At 42.4% G+C, this 15,256-nt stretch overlaps 1 protein-coding gene across 4 annotated transcripts in view; it reads right to left on the reverse strand.

Annotated features, from left to right (window-relative positions):
- The window catches only part of AK5 (adenylate kinase 5), a 237,057-nt gene that overhangs the window by 61,585 nt on the left and 160,216 nt on the right, over positions 1–15,256 (reverse strand). For all 4 annotated transcript variants that reach the window (XM_033864681.2, XM_073788205.1, XM_033864687.2 and 1 more), the window contains one exon: positions 913–955. In XM_033864681.2, the coding sequence (XP_033720572.1) occupies positions 913–955 (43 nt within the window). The remainder of the gene's footprint in view (positions 1–912; positions 956–15,256) is intronic.

Below are 15,256 nucleotides of genomic sequence, written 5' to 3' on the forward strand. Positions count from 1 at the left end.
GGGCTGAGTTGATTATTTGCACTTGCTTCATGTTTATGTGCCTTTTCCTCATGAGTCACCATTATGTCATTTGGTGACTGCAATTTTTACATCCTGCTTTTGCCATTATCATCAAATGACACTTTATCTACTACCCCATGCTCATGGAGCAGCAGGATTAGAGCTGGGGTTATTTAGAAAGCCAATTCACTTACTTGTATATGCTCCCAGTCAATGTAAATATATTTCCATGGACCATAATTATAACAACAGTTATCACAGAGTGGAAATGATAGCAGGTATTTTTTTTTCTAGGGCAATCATGAAACTTATCTTTTTCTGGTCAAATTCACATAATTTTATCTATTTTCAGTTCCATGTGTAGCTAATTATGGTTGGATTTTTTTAGTTTTGGCAAGACTTTTAACATGACAAAATTATGAAGCAGTATAATTTAGGTGTTTCTTAAGTTGCATCCCAATGGTACACTGCAGAGTAGTAACCACGATGCAGGAAAAAGACTTTTGTGTTCCAATAAAATTTGAAGAATGGTGAATTAAAGATAGCCAGCTCTCTTTCCTACAGGACATGTGGGAGTCTTGCTGTGCTCTTATATATGTGAATCTTCCAAAGGGGATTGGGTATTGTGTTTTCCAAACATTTTAACCAGAGCATCCTCTCTTCACTGAGCGTCTTGGGGCTCATGTTCTCTGGGCAGTGAGGAAATGCATCTCTTAGTAAGGTGTCCCTTTGATTCTTTACATGGACCAAAAGGGGAGAGATCCAAAGAGTCCCAATCTTAATCATGTTCCCTGGCTAAGGGAAAAGTACAAGCTGTTGGTAGATTGTTATCTCTTAGTGGTGTTTAATAAAAAAGACATGCTCAGAGCTACTAAAATGACAACTTTGGTCTGATCAGTAAAGAAAGCTCACCTCCTATGGTGTCTTCTTCAAACACATTTAACTGGTCATCACCCTGTTTATAAAAAATCAAAATATTAGATGATAATACTAACAGGCATTGTACTAAACTTCTTGCCAGCATTAACATACTTAACCTTCCAAACGACTCTGTGAAGGAGGTACCATTATCGCCCAGCTTTTACAGATGAAAACCATACTGAGTTCAAGAAGTTAGTTGCCCAAGGCCACATAGTCGTGAGGGACAAAGCCCAGATTTAAACCTGGGCTGTCTGTCCCCAGAGCTCATGCTCTTTGTAACAGGTGCAATATCCTGCCTTTTTCCTCGGTGCATAACTCTCTGTGGTCAGAAAAGCTGATGTAAAGAAGACAAAACTGCTAGAAGTACTTGAAGCTCACTGCTAGGAGGAGTACAGCTATTTTACAAACAACTCCATGATTTACAGCTGGACTTGGCAAACTTTCTGCAAAGGGCCAGATAGTAAACATTTTCAGCATTGTGAACCATATGGTCTCACTACTTAACCAACAGCCTCAGTTTGCCAATCCCTGAACGAAAGCATGAGATAAGGGAAGTTGGAATGACCAGCTTTGATTGATGCCTGCCTTTTAAATTTCCATTTTATTTTTTAATCAAACAGCTCCTCCCTTGTCCTTACAGAAAAACCTATGATGGTTGGGAAAAAAATCCAGAAAGGAAATCTGTAAAAAGGCATTGGTGAGATTTCTCACTCTCACCTATGTCTCTATCAATCCCATTTTCTCACTCCCTCATCCCTTAGAGATAATCACTCATAAAAGTTTTTTTTGGGATATCTTTCCAGATACACAAAAACTGACTTCTAGATATCTATGGATACACTTGAGTATAACTATATGATCTTATTACGTCCATTACACAGAAAGAAGCAAACATATTATGTATGCATATGTGTTTATAATATACATACTAATCTGATAATACTGTTCTTCCCTTTGCTTTTTCACTTATCAATATATCCAGGAGAACCTTCTGTATCCGTACAGATGTTCTTGGGTTATACAGTATTCCACTGTGTATGGAAGGTACCATAGTTGTTATTGTTTTTAACTAGTTCTTTATTGATGGACCGTTGAGTTGTTTGCAATCTTGGACTATTTTTGCAAAAGTAGCACAATGAATAAACTCATATAAATGTCATTTCACACATATATACCTGTAGGATAAATTCCCAGAGAGTGTGCTGTGCAGGCAAAGAATAAATGTATTTATAATTTGGATAGATGTTTCCAAGCTGCTCTCCCTAGAGGCTGTGTAGTTTTTCAGGGACAGTCTCTGGCTCATGCTTTACTCCAGCCTCTTGCCTCTAATTTGCTTTGATACAGGAGTCAGTTAAATGAGGTTGCCTGGTTGTATTAATGCTCCCTTTAGGTAAACTGCCACAAAAGCACTTTGTTTGAAAACAGAGCCTTGCCATCCTTTTTTAGAACATACGCCTTCAGGGCAACTTTATTGCTTGTCTTCCTAGATTTGCCTGTGTATCCAGAGCTATTCCAGGTGAGGGAAAAGTATTCAATGGACTAGTTATTCAGGGGCACATTTACATTAATTAACTCCTTTCCATGAATAGAAGAAAACATCCACTATTCCTCAGTGAGCCTCCGCCCGCTACCCTTACTGAAATCATTACATCTCACATTGTGCAGGGATCGTCTAATCCAACTCTACCACCCCTGCTCTCCCATTTTACAGATGAGGAAATTGGTAGTTGCAGAGGCCATGTGAGGGGCCCGTGGCCATATCATCATGTCATTAGTGAGGCCAGGGTTGGGATGAGAACCACATCTCCTACCACACAGTCTGGCTCCTAGAGATTTAGTCCCATCATCTTAGCTACCATAGTGGACCTGTTAGTGTCCTGCTGCTCAGCTGGCTGGTACACCCATCCCCCAGCTGCTGCTAAGAGCACACAGGAGTCTGGTCCCTCCCTCAAGCTCGGATGACTCTGGTATAAGTTGTTCCCCAGTGGTCCCCCTGAGATCAAGTTGAAGCTAATATCCAGCTGGCTTCTCCCCCTGCCCTATCCTGCGTCTCTCCCTGTCTCGCAAGAGCACACCTAATAACACACTTGCAAAGAATCCCCATCTTAGCCTCTGCTTCTAGGGAAGCCCACATGAGACAGGGACCTACTTGAAGCAATTAATATGTTTGCCTAAGATGCCGCTACATAGAAAGAGGCTCAGTAGCCTTTGTTGGAAAAGAATCGTTTAATCAGACTCTGCTTATTGCTTGTCAAACAGCTATTGAATATATTCAGGTAACGTTAAGAGGAAACCATGAGGTCTATTCTCTCAATTTTTTTGGGGGGGGTGGTACGCGGGCCTCTCACTGTTGTGGCCTCTCCCGTTGCGGAGCACAGGCTCCAGACGCGCAGGCTCAGTGGCCATGGCTCACGGGCCCAGCTGCTCCGCGGCATGTGGTATCTTCCCGGACCGGGGCACGAACCCGTGTCCCCTGCATCAGCAGGCGGACTCTCAACCACTGCGCCACCAGGCAAGCCCCTTTTCTCTCAATTTTTAATATTATTGTTGAATTATCAGACTTACACCCACCTTATAGACCAAACTGTAACAGACCTTTCTTGTACCTGGCTATCATGTCTTGGGAGTTTGATCAGGGTTAATCTGAATTCATAAAACAATGCACCAGGTTATAAAAGGGCCTTTCTGACCTATATTTGGCTTCTTGAGTCTGACCTGCTTTTATCCACAGGTCTTATTCACAGTCTTCTGTTCTGTTTGCCCAAGTGCTTCAGATGAGCCCCAGCTTCATTTCCATGAACGCATTGATAGTGAACAAGTTTCTGGAGCATAGATGCAACCGTCAGACACTCTCCATCAGGAACGTGCTGCACTGCACTCACTGACATGAAAACCCAGGTGAATGGGATGTTTGATTGCAGGGTGTTATTTCCTGGTGATGCCCAATAAACTTCACAATTGATCTTTTGTAGATAAAATTTATCTGACATCTAAACACACACACATACATGAAACAACCAGTGAAAGGCAAACACTTCTGGTTTTGGTGAAAAGATGTCATACAGCCTCCGGGGGCCCTACTTTTTTTTCTTTTCAAATGCTAGGTGTGTTCTGCATAAGAGGCATTAATTTCAGAATGTCAGTTATATAAGGTGCAAAATGTTAGATAAGCTTCTTGGAGAAATGGCTGATAAGGTGTTTATATCCAGTTCCACTGTAGCTGCATCTTCTGTGAGGCATTCTTGGAGAAAACACAACCCACCAACAACCGACTTCCACCCTGGGTACCTGTGGGTGCCTCTGGGGGTTGCTGCCTTTTACCTTGTTGCTGTTCTATCCACTAAGCCCTTTGTTGCCTGTAAGTCTGAATGCGGGGTTAGACTTTGTGGGTACAGTGAGACATAAAAGACTTTCTGCAGTGTAAACCTAGGCTTTCGGGGCAAGAAGCGGCATACCAAGTATGAAGAAACTTACAAAGAGAGGAAGTACAAAAACAGGCACAGATTTATGTAACTGCCATTTGTGACTCACTAGTCTGGAACCCAGACACAGCCTGCAACGACGCTGTTAATACTGGCGAAGGTAGGAAAGCCTGCAGCAAAACCACTAGCCCCCAAAACTCAACTCAGGTTGCCACATTTTTTTTTTTAACATCTTTATTGGGGTATAATTGCTTTACAATGGTGTGTTAGTTTCTGCTTTATAACAAAGTGAATCAGTCATACATAAACATATGTTCCCGTATGTCTTCCCTCTTGCGTCTCCCTCCCTCCCACCCTCCCTATCCCACCCCGCCACATTTTTTTTTGTGCTCGGTATTGGATAATATGTTGGTAGTTGATGGTGAGAAATCTAGAATCCTGTTGAATACATTTAGAACCTCAGGGTAGGATTGGTGGCTTTATGGGGAAGCTGGATTTGGACTACAGATTGGTTTTGGTCTCTATCCCTCATTCCCAGTCAAGCCAGAGCCGTAGGAGAGTAAAAGCAACCTGCATTCAACTTTACTTCTCTGCGTGGATCTGTAGGCAAGCAACTCCTTCTGCAAGGCTGGATTCTGGTATTCTTTGTAGGAAGAGCAGCTAATTGGTGTGTGTTTGTGTTTTCCTTTTGGATCAGAGGTCCTATTATCTTCACCTTGAGATACGGATGTTTGGTTGCTCCCAGTGCCTTGAATTATTGGTGGGCAAGATCAAAACAACATAGCTTCATAGATGGTTCACCATCTATGGTGAAGTTCTTCATCCTGCTTTGATGTCAGCACAGCATCTGCTCCTGGTTACGGGACCAGTGGCCCTGTCACAAGCAGATCATGTCATAATATGAAGCTGACACTTAAACAGTGCTTTACAGCTGAGGACTGACCTCAGTGCCCTGATACCAAGCTACATTTCCTCATCAGCATCCTCTTACTGTTATGTGTGTGTGTGTGGGTGGGGGGGCAGTCATCAGATCCTCTACTGCCCCTCCTTGAGTAGACGGTGTTGATTTTTAAAATCCTTTTGGGGACCACAAAACAAAACCTCCCCTGGGAAAGAGAGGGAAGTAGTAGGTCATTTGGGGAGTGTTTTCCTAGTTCTCGTTTGTATTAAACAGCGTGTGTGTGGATGTCCCTCGTGGCACAGTGGTTAAGAATCTGCCTGCCAATGCAGGGGACACGGGTTCAATCCCTGGTTTGGGAAGATCCCACATGCCGGGGAGCAACTAAGCCCCTGCGCCACAGCTACTGAGCCTGCATTCTAGAGCCAGCGAGCCACAACTACTGAAGCCCATGCACCTAGAGCGCATACTCTGCGACAAGATAAGCCTCCGCAGTGAGAAGCCCGCGCACCGCAACGAAGAGTAGCCCCCGCTCACCACAACTAGAGAAAGCCTGTGTGCAGCAATGAAGACCCAATGCAGCCAAAAAATAAATTAAAAAAACAAACAAACCAGTGTGTGTGTTTCATGGCATAAAAAATGTGTATAGCTTCAAGTGGGATTATGAGAAAGAGGCTTTATATAATAATAAAAGGTCACAGCAAAGATTAATTTTTGGCCCTAAAATTCACAAATACTGCAAAGAAAAAACTATTTTCTTTCTCTGGCACTGAGCCCAGATAACAATCCATTTTTAATTTATTTTCAAAATTCAAAAAAAAATTGATTTCAAAGAGATTCTGTAGTTTCTGAGACAATGTGAGGAGCAGTGTTTTCTAACTTCTTCTTACTTCAACTAGTACTAAGCAGATCATGCAAATTCTGGGAGAATCATGACCCATGAAACGGCATATGAGGATTTTCTATTTAAATTTGTCTAAAGACACTAGCTCTGATTATAAGAAGCAATAGCAGGGAAGTAGGGCTGGGGTTGAGATGCAAAAGGTCCTGCAGTTCTCAGAAGGGTTCATCTTTATTGAGAACCAGAATCTTAACAGGAAAGAAGAATAAGCAAAAAGGAACAAATAAAACAGTACCATTTCCCCATTTTGGAGCCTGAAAATGAGATTTTTAGATTCTCTTTCTTTATGCCTGTTTAGGAACAAAAACAGCAAAACACCTCACATAAACACTTTTAAAAATGGTTATCGGGGGGTTTCCCTGGTGGCGCAGTGGTTGAGAGTCCGCCTGCCGATGCAGGGGACACGCGTCCGTGCCCCGGTCCGGGAAGATCCCACATGCCGCGGAGCGGCTGGGCCCGTGAGCCATGGCCGCTGAGCCTGCGCGTCCGGAGCCTGTGCTCCGCAACTGGAGAGGCCACAACAGTGAGAGGCCCGCGTACCGCAAAAAAAAAAAAAAAAGGTTATCGGAACTGCTCTTTGGGTAACATTTGGAGTGTTTGCAATATGTGTGATTTCATCTGGTCCTCCAGAAAACACTAGCAGGTAGGCAGGTTTGCTATTTCCCATATTTCAGATGGGGAAACTCAGGCTCAGAAAGCTTATGTGACTCGTGCAGGATGCTCCAGCCAGTGGGGTTCCCTGATTCCCAAGCTCGTTTTCTAAACACCTCTCCTGCTGCCCCAGAAGGAGAGTGATGACTTGTCTGTGTGTCAAGTGCAGGAGGACAGAGTATATCGAGCGACTGCACCACAGCAGGGTAGGGAACGCTCATGGTGTCACATGAATAGAGATGAAGATGGATTCATCTGCTAAAAGAGGGGCTGAAGCTGGATCCTGCTCAACAAGTGATTTGAAAATGGAACTCTCAAGTTTTACTGGTGAATGAAGTTTTGAAATTCCTCAGATCTTCAGCAGGAGAATATTGGAAAATGGAACAATGCCTACATTGTATCAGCAGGAAGAAGGGAGAATGGTCCTTGAGAAATGCTTTGAGTGTTTACAGTTCTTTTCTAAAAATGTTTTCATTTAAAGTAATGGGCAATTTGGAAAAAAAAGTATGGGAAGTGGTATGTAATTTAATTACACCCAATAATTTATTTTACAGCAAGTTCCATTTCTCTTTCACTGAAGTCTACACAATTAGAGGTCTTGCTGTGGAAGTACTTGTATAATTGAGTAAACAGGGAGGAAAAAATATAGGGGATGCTAGGCTAGTCTTTTCCCCATCTTATTAAATTGCTTATTTAAACTACTTTAAATAGTGGTTTACAGATCTAGTTCTTGAGGAGGAATGATAATTTTCTTCTTTTACGTATAAATTGAAATGTTTGTGTCTCTAATGAGAAATTTTAAAGAAAGAAGTTTTTTCCTGATGTTTTCCTGTAAGTTCCTGTTTTCATCATCTTAAAAAATACATCCAACTCAACTCATTGCTGGAAGAGTATGGAGGACACACTTGGTCTTGGCTTCATGTGCCAGATTTGGCCCTAGGGCTTTGCAAGGCTGGTTGTTTAAAGAAGGGACCAAAGTTCTCATTCTGATTTCATCTCATTTAAAGTGAATGTTGGCCATAAAGTCACACCTGACTAGAGTCTTACCAAGGAGAGTTATCTGGCCTTTGCCACTTTTGTTTTCTGATTCCTTATGAAACAGAAATAAAATGGCAAAACTTAGTGTCAATCATTGGGAACTACAGAGCATACTGGCCTGTCTTGGGTACTTTTGTAGATGCTATGAGGATATAGGCTCTTTATGAGATAGCCTCAGCAAAATGGAAAATCAGATTATTAGATTAAAGCATACTGTATGTGTGTTCATGTGTTTTTCAGAGAGAAAAAAAATTGCACAGAATCATTCATCATCCTTTGTCCCACCATCTTTCTTTAAAAAGGAAGTAAGGTTGGGAGAAGGCATATCTGGATGGGGTGAGCAAGTGGAGGGTTGGAAGAACTCCTTGCAAACTCCTCCTGATTCCTCTTCCTTCTGAGTCCTCTGCTCGTCACGGGTATGCCCTCTGCTTTCTCGGTGGCCTGAAGTACTTCATGCCTATCACTATTACAGATGCAACAAACAGCTTTCCATGGACCACCCATACATCTACAGTCCAGCTCTGACCTTGCCTCTACTTCTCTCACTTTCGTTATTCTCCAACTTCAATGTCTGTGTTCAGTTCCTTGAGGTTTTAGGGGGTAAGGCTGAGTGAGGAGTGGGACAGGGTTAGTTAGTGGCCGTGGAGCATAGAGCAAAGAGGAGCTAAAGATGATCTCCAGGCTGGAGTTGGGAATCAAAGAGGCAGGTCGAAAGAAGTGTTCTTTCCACTAGAAGCAATCACTAGACTTGAGACCATGGGGCTTAAGTCTCTGCAAGTCCCAGGAAGGGTTCAGGAGCAGAGAACTTGGAGAGACTGCGGGGTAGTTGCCATCTACAGCTGCTATCTACAACTTGGATAAAGTTCATGCTGTTTTGCCGAAGCTAGTTATAAACCCTACATGAGATAAATAAATCTATTCATTTTCCTAGAACTTGACCTGTTTAATCTGGCCTCTGAACACCTGCCTTCTGTGTTTGTCCGGCGTGGAATTCCTTCCCCTTTACCCTGAGTTTGTTTACATTCTGCCTCTCCTCCCAAACCTCCTCCTCCCTGAGCCTTCTCCAGTCACTGCTGCATCAGCGAACTCCAGGTGCATCAGTAATTTGACCCAGAGCATCTGTGAATGGTAATAACAGCAACAGGAGCAGGTAACATTTTTGGATCACTTGTTACATGCCAAGCACAGTACTGAGCACTTAACATGGATGAACTCATTTAACTGTATTGTTATTTAACTTCTTATGTGTAGGATTCACTTTCACAATAACCCCCCTGAAGATTGGAGGCTGTCTTTCATCTTTTTGAAACCCCAGTTACTGAGATGGAGATGTGTAGATTTCTCCGGAAAGAAGGGCAGAAGTAACCTAAGGAAGAAAGGTCTAAATGTCTAAGATCCATAGCTGTCCAACAGTGGAAAGGTTAATTTGGAAGATGGAGAGCCCCCAGCACCAGAAGTATTCAAGCAGACATGGAATGACTATCTGCCAGTGAGGAGATTCCTAGACATTGTAAGAGGTTAGACTACATGCTGTCTAAAGCAGCTTCCAATGCTGAGATTCTACTGTTCATTCAACAATTCTACAAATATTTATTGAGCTCTGTGGTAGACAGAATGATATGCACATCCTCAAAGATGTCCACCTCCTAATTCTTGGAACCTATGGATATGTTATCTTACATGGCCAAAGTGACTTGCAGATATGATTAAGTTAAAGTTCTTGAGATAGGGAAATCATCCTGGATTATCTGGGTGGGTCCAATGTAACCACAGGGATCATTATGAGAGGCAGGACGGACGCAATCAGAGAAGATGTGATGGCAGAAAATGTCGGAGTGATGCCATTTGCTGGGAGGCGGCTACAAGCCAAGAAATGTGGGCAACCTCTAGAAGCAGAAAGAGGCAAGGAAATGGATTTCCCCCAACTACTCCAGAAGGAATGCTATCTTGCCGGGACCCTGATTTTAGCCCTGTAAACCCGTTTTGAATTTCTGACCTCCAGAACTGTAAGATAACAAATTTGTGTTATTTTAATCCACCAAGTTTGTGGCAATTTGTTATAGCAGCAATAGGAAATGAATACAAGCTCCTCCTATATGCTAGGAACTATCCTCGATGCTGGGAATGTAATAGTGAACAAATAATTTTGACTCACTGACTTATATCAGGTATTAGTATATTAGGTATTTGAGTTTGCAGCGAAGGATTACAGATGATCTTTATCCACGGAAGCTTTTATTTGAGCAGGATTCTATGTGGAAGAAGAATGGAGCCACTCTGGGTGGAGGTGGCATGGAAGGCACCAGAGCTCTGCCAGGGCCACCTCCTCTGCCCTCCTCCCTAAGCCCTTCGGCAGACACCCCTAGACCCCTACTCAACAGCCCACCTTCTTCTTGCAGGCTGCAGCCACCTCCCTCTTCCTCTGCAGGATGGGTACAGGCTTGTGGCCAAATCTGGGGCCAAAAGGATGTAAAAAGCAATCTTTGAGGGGTGGGTGCTTCAGAGGAGAGATTTCCTCCTTATTCAGAAGAGAGAGGGACACACACGGGGAGAATCAGCCTCACTCACCCATTCCAGTTTTGCAAATGGTTGTGTGGGGAAAAGCGCTGTTTGGGGGCATTGCTGCCATCTTGCGACCTTGAAGGGAGGTCTGCCCACATGCCGAGAAGGGCAGATAGGAAAGAGGGAACCAGTCTGACTGTGTGTGGCCACTGCTGCACCAACCCCACAACCATTTATCCCTGGACTGCGGTTAAGAGAGAAAACCACCTTTTAAATTGTTTAAGCCAACTCTAGTTAGGTTACGTGCAGGCAACCTCACCGAATCCTACTGAATTTATCCACAGTTGCAAAATCCTTTCTTGGGTGAACAATGGTGCAAGTATATAGAATTTCAGTTTTTGCCTCTACCTGAAGGCATTTGCCACTAATTTGATACAGAAGTTATTAAAGGTTAATAATGTTCAGAATCCAGACTTAAAATCAACATGCTTTTAGAGCTTTTGGAGGACTCTAGTTCAGTACTCTAAGCATTTGGCCGCTATACAGGTCCGGCATGTAGACGTGCTGAAACTGGCAGTCTTACAGTTTCCAGGAAGGATGCTTTGTTGCTGCTTTTCTTGCTTTTCCATTACAAATTATGATTCCTTTATATTCCTTATCATCCGCTTAAGTTGTTTACTTAATGCTACCCGCTTTGCACTGACAGTCTTTGTGGACAGACTAAGATCAGCAAGTTCGATGGTTCACGGATAAACTTCCAGACTATTCCAGGTACAGAATTTGCGTCTCTAAACACCCCAACCTGCTGATGCAATAACACCCCGATGTGCAGAGTTAGTTTTTGGGGGGAAAAAGGCTAACAGGTGAAGTAGGCAGTGGAGACAATTTTAAAAAAGCATTTCAGGGGCTTCCCTGGTGGTGTAATGGTTAAGATTCTGCCTGTCAATGCAGGGGACACAGATTCGAGCCCTGGTCCGGGAAGATCCCACATGCCGCGGAGCAACCAAGCCCGCGAGCCACAACTACTGAAGTCCGTGTACCTAGAGCCCATGCTCAGCAACAAGAAGCCACTGCAATGGGAAGCCTGCACACCGCGGCGAAGGGTAGCTCCCGCTCGCCACAACTAGAGAAAGCCTTCATGCAGCAATGAAGACCCAAAGCAGCCAAAAATCAATAAGTAAATAAATTTATTAAAAAAACAAAACAAAAGCATTTCAGTGCATTCTAAACCCTGAACTAATGTTTCCATCATTTTATCATATTGGTTATAAAACAATAACTACGTTTATTGGGCATTTTCTCATTTTCAGCCTACTGAAAAAGGTGCTATCGTTCCCAGTCTACATATTTGAAGCTGTGTCTTAGGGGTTAAGGGAGGTGCCTGAGTCATGGAGCTAATGTGAGGGCTGAGATTCGAACTCAAGTCCGTTTGATTCCAAAACCTGGGCACCAACATTTAAAGCTATAGCTTCTTGGGCTTCCCTGGTGGCGCAGTGGTTGAGAGTCTGCCTGACGATGCAGGGGACACGGGTTCATGCCCCGGTCCGGGAAGATCCCACATGCCGCGGAGCGGCTGGGCCCGTGAGCCATGGCCACTGAGCCTGCGCGTCCGGAGCCTGTGCTCCGCAACTGGAGAGGCCACAACAGTGAGAGGCCCGCGTACCGCAAACAAACAAACAAACAAAAACAAAACAAAACTACAGCTTCTAAATGTGCCATTAAAATAAGAAAATTCAAAACCATGGAGACAAATTACGGGGATTGGGTTGTGTTTGCATCCAGACGGTGTTTTTTTTCCTTGAAAATTCAAACACTGTTTTGGCATCACCACATACTGACCAAGCTTTTTGTCAAATAATTATTTTGTATTAAAAATAATTTTTATCTATGAATATTTCTTATTGAGGTACAGTTGACAGGTAACATTATAGTAGTTTCAGGTGTACAACATAATGATAGTTGTATAAGCAAAATGATACCACAATAAATCTAATTAGCATTTGTTACCATTCATAGTGATAAGAACGTTTAAGATCTACTCTCTCAGGAACTTTCAAACATGCAGTACAGTGTTATCAACTATAGTCACCATGCTGTACCTTATATCCCCATGATTTACTTATTTTCTAACTGGAAGTTTGAACCTGTTGATCCTACCTCCCACCTCTGGCAACCACCAATCTGTTCTCTGTACCTATGAATTTGTTTGTTTTTTGATTAAACATATAAATAAGGTCATACAGTATTTGTTTGTCTCTATCTGGCATATTTCACTTAGCACAATGCCCTCAAGGTCCATCCTGGTTGTTACAAATGACAAGATTTTCTTTTCTACAGCTGCATAATAGGCCATTGTATATGCATTCATTTTCTTTATCCATTGATTCTACCTATGTGTAATGACGCTGCAAAAACACTTAAAAAATGTCCAGTCCTGTGCCTCAAATATATTTGCCTTCTCTTTTCTAGCACGCGGTAGGTGCTCAAGTGTTACCATCAAAGAGAAGTATCATTTGTTGAGTTTCTGCCAGGCACTACAGCAGTTGCTTTCACAGATATCTCATTATTCTTATGCTAATATCATGAGGTGGGCTATACTATCCTCCATTTGCAAGTGAGAAAATTAAGGCTCTGAATATTTTAGTTTATAGTTTTATATAGTTTTATATAGTTATTTAGTTTATAGTTTTACTGCCTTAAAAAGAGGGAAAAGGTTGTTACAAAATAATTTTAAAAATTTTATATTGGAGTACAGTTGATTTACAATGTTGTGTTAGTTTCAGGTGTACAGCAAAGTGATTCAGTTATACGTATATATATATATACATATATCCACTCTTTTTTTAAAGATTCTTTTCCCATATAGTCCACTACAGAGTACTGAGTAGAGTTCCCTGTGCTATACAGTAGGTCTTTATTAGATATCTATTTTATATATAGTAGTGTGTATTGTTACAAAATAATTTTGAGGTTGTTCCTTTTCTGCATCATCATATCAAACAGTCTGTGATAGGTTAGTGGCAACTGTGGCCTCACATTTTCTCTCTTCCCTGCATTCTTGCCCTTGCAATGTCACTTTGCACATACTCTCATTGAGAGGTGAGTCTCATTCCATGCCCTTGAATCTGTGCCAATCCGACTTGCTCCAGCCAACAGAATGAGGAAGAGTGCTGGTGTGCCGTTTCTGAGGTTATGCTTCAAGAACCTTTCTTGCTTCCACATTCTCCCTTGGTCCCCCGCCCCTGCCATGAGGATGAATCTGAGGTAGCCTGCTTGAGGATGGGAGGCCGTGTGGAACAGAGTTCCATTCATCCCAGAGAGGCCATCCTAGACCAGCCGGGCCCTGGCTGACCCAGCAGTTGACCAGTTAGGGTTCTATAAAGAAGCAGAACTAGGAGGATATAACTCTACCTATGTATCTCTATCTCTATCAGAGATTTACTATAAGGAATTGGCTTACACAATTGTGGAGGCTGGCTAGGCAATTCTGAAATCTAGAGGACAGGCTGGCAGGCTGGAAACTCTAGGGCAGGAGGTGACGCCGTAGACTATAGAATTTCCTCTTCCTCAGGGAAACCTCAGTTTTGCTCTTAAGGCCTTTCAGCTGATTGGATGAGGCCCACCCATATTATCAAGGATAATCTCACTATTGGTAGAAACGTAAATTGGTGCAGCTGCTATGGAAAACAGTATGGAGGTTCCTCAAAAAATTAAACATAGAGCTACCATAAAACCCAGCAATTCCACTTCTGGGTTTTTATATGAAGGAAATGAAATCACTCTCTTTTTTTTTTTTTTTAACATCTTTATTGGGGTATAATTGTTTTACAATGGTGTGTTAGTTTCTGCTTTATAACAAAGTGAATCAGTTATACATATACATATGTTCCCATATCTCTTCCCTCTTGTGTCTCCCTCCCTCCCACCCTCCCTATCACACCCCTCCAGGCGGTCACAAAGCACCGGGCCAATGTCCCTGTGCCATGCGGCTGCTTCCCACTAGGTATGTACCTTACGTTTGTTAGTGTGTATATGTCCATGACTCTCTCTCGCCCTGTCACAGCTCACCCTTCCCCCTCCTCATATCCTCAAGTCCGTTCTCCAGTAGGTCTGTGTCTTTATTCCTGTCTTACCCCTAGGTTCTTCATGACATTTTTTTCTCTTCTTAAATTCCATATATATGTGTTAGCATATGGTATTTGTCTTTTTCTTTCTGACTTACTTCACTCTGCATGACAGACTCTAGGTCTATCCACCTCATTACAAATAGCTCAATTTCACTTCCTTTTATGGCTGAGTAATATTCCATTGTATATATGTGCCACATCTTCTTTATCCATTCATCCGATGATGGGCACTTAGGTTGTTTCCATCTCCAGGCTATTGTAAATAGAGTGCAATGAACATTTTGGTACATGACTCTTTTTAAATTATGGTTTTCTCAGGGTATATGCCCAGTAGTGGGATTGCTGGGTCATATGGTAGTTCTACTTGTAGTTTTTTAAGGAACCTCCATACTGTTCTCCATAGTGGCAGAACCAATTCACATTCCCACCAGCAGTGCAAGAGTGTTCCCTTTTCTCCACACCCTCTCCAGCATTTATTGTTTCTAGATTTTTTGATGATGGTCATTCTGACTGGTGTGAGATGATATCTCATTGTAGTTTTGATTTGCATTTCTCTAATGATTAATGATGTTGAGCATTCTTTTATGTGTTTGTTGGCAGTCTGTATATCTTCTTTGGAGAAATGTCTATTTAGGTCTTCTGTCCATTTTTGGATTGGGTTGTTTGTTTTTTTGTTATTGAGCTGCATGAGCTGCTTGTAAATTTTGGAGATTAATCCTTTGTCAGTTGCTTCATTTGCAAATATTTTCTCCCATTCTGAGGGTTGTCTTTTGGTCTTGTTTATGGTTTCCTTTGC

The sequence above is a fragment of the Tursiops truncatus genome, chromosome 1 (assembly GCF_011762595.2).
Source record: "Tursiops truncatus isolate mTurTru1 chromosome 1, mTurTru1.mat.Y, whole genome shotgun sequence".
NCBI lineage: Eukaryota > Metazoa > Chordata > Mammalia > Artiodactyla > Delphinidae > Tursiops > Tursiops truncatus.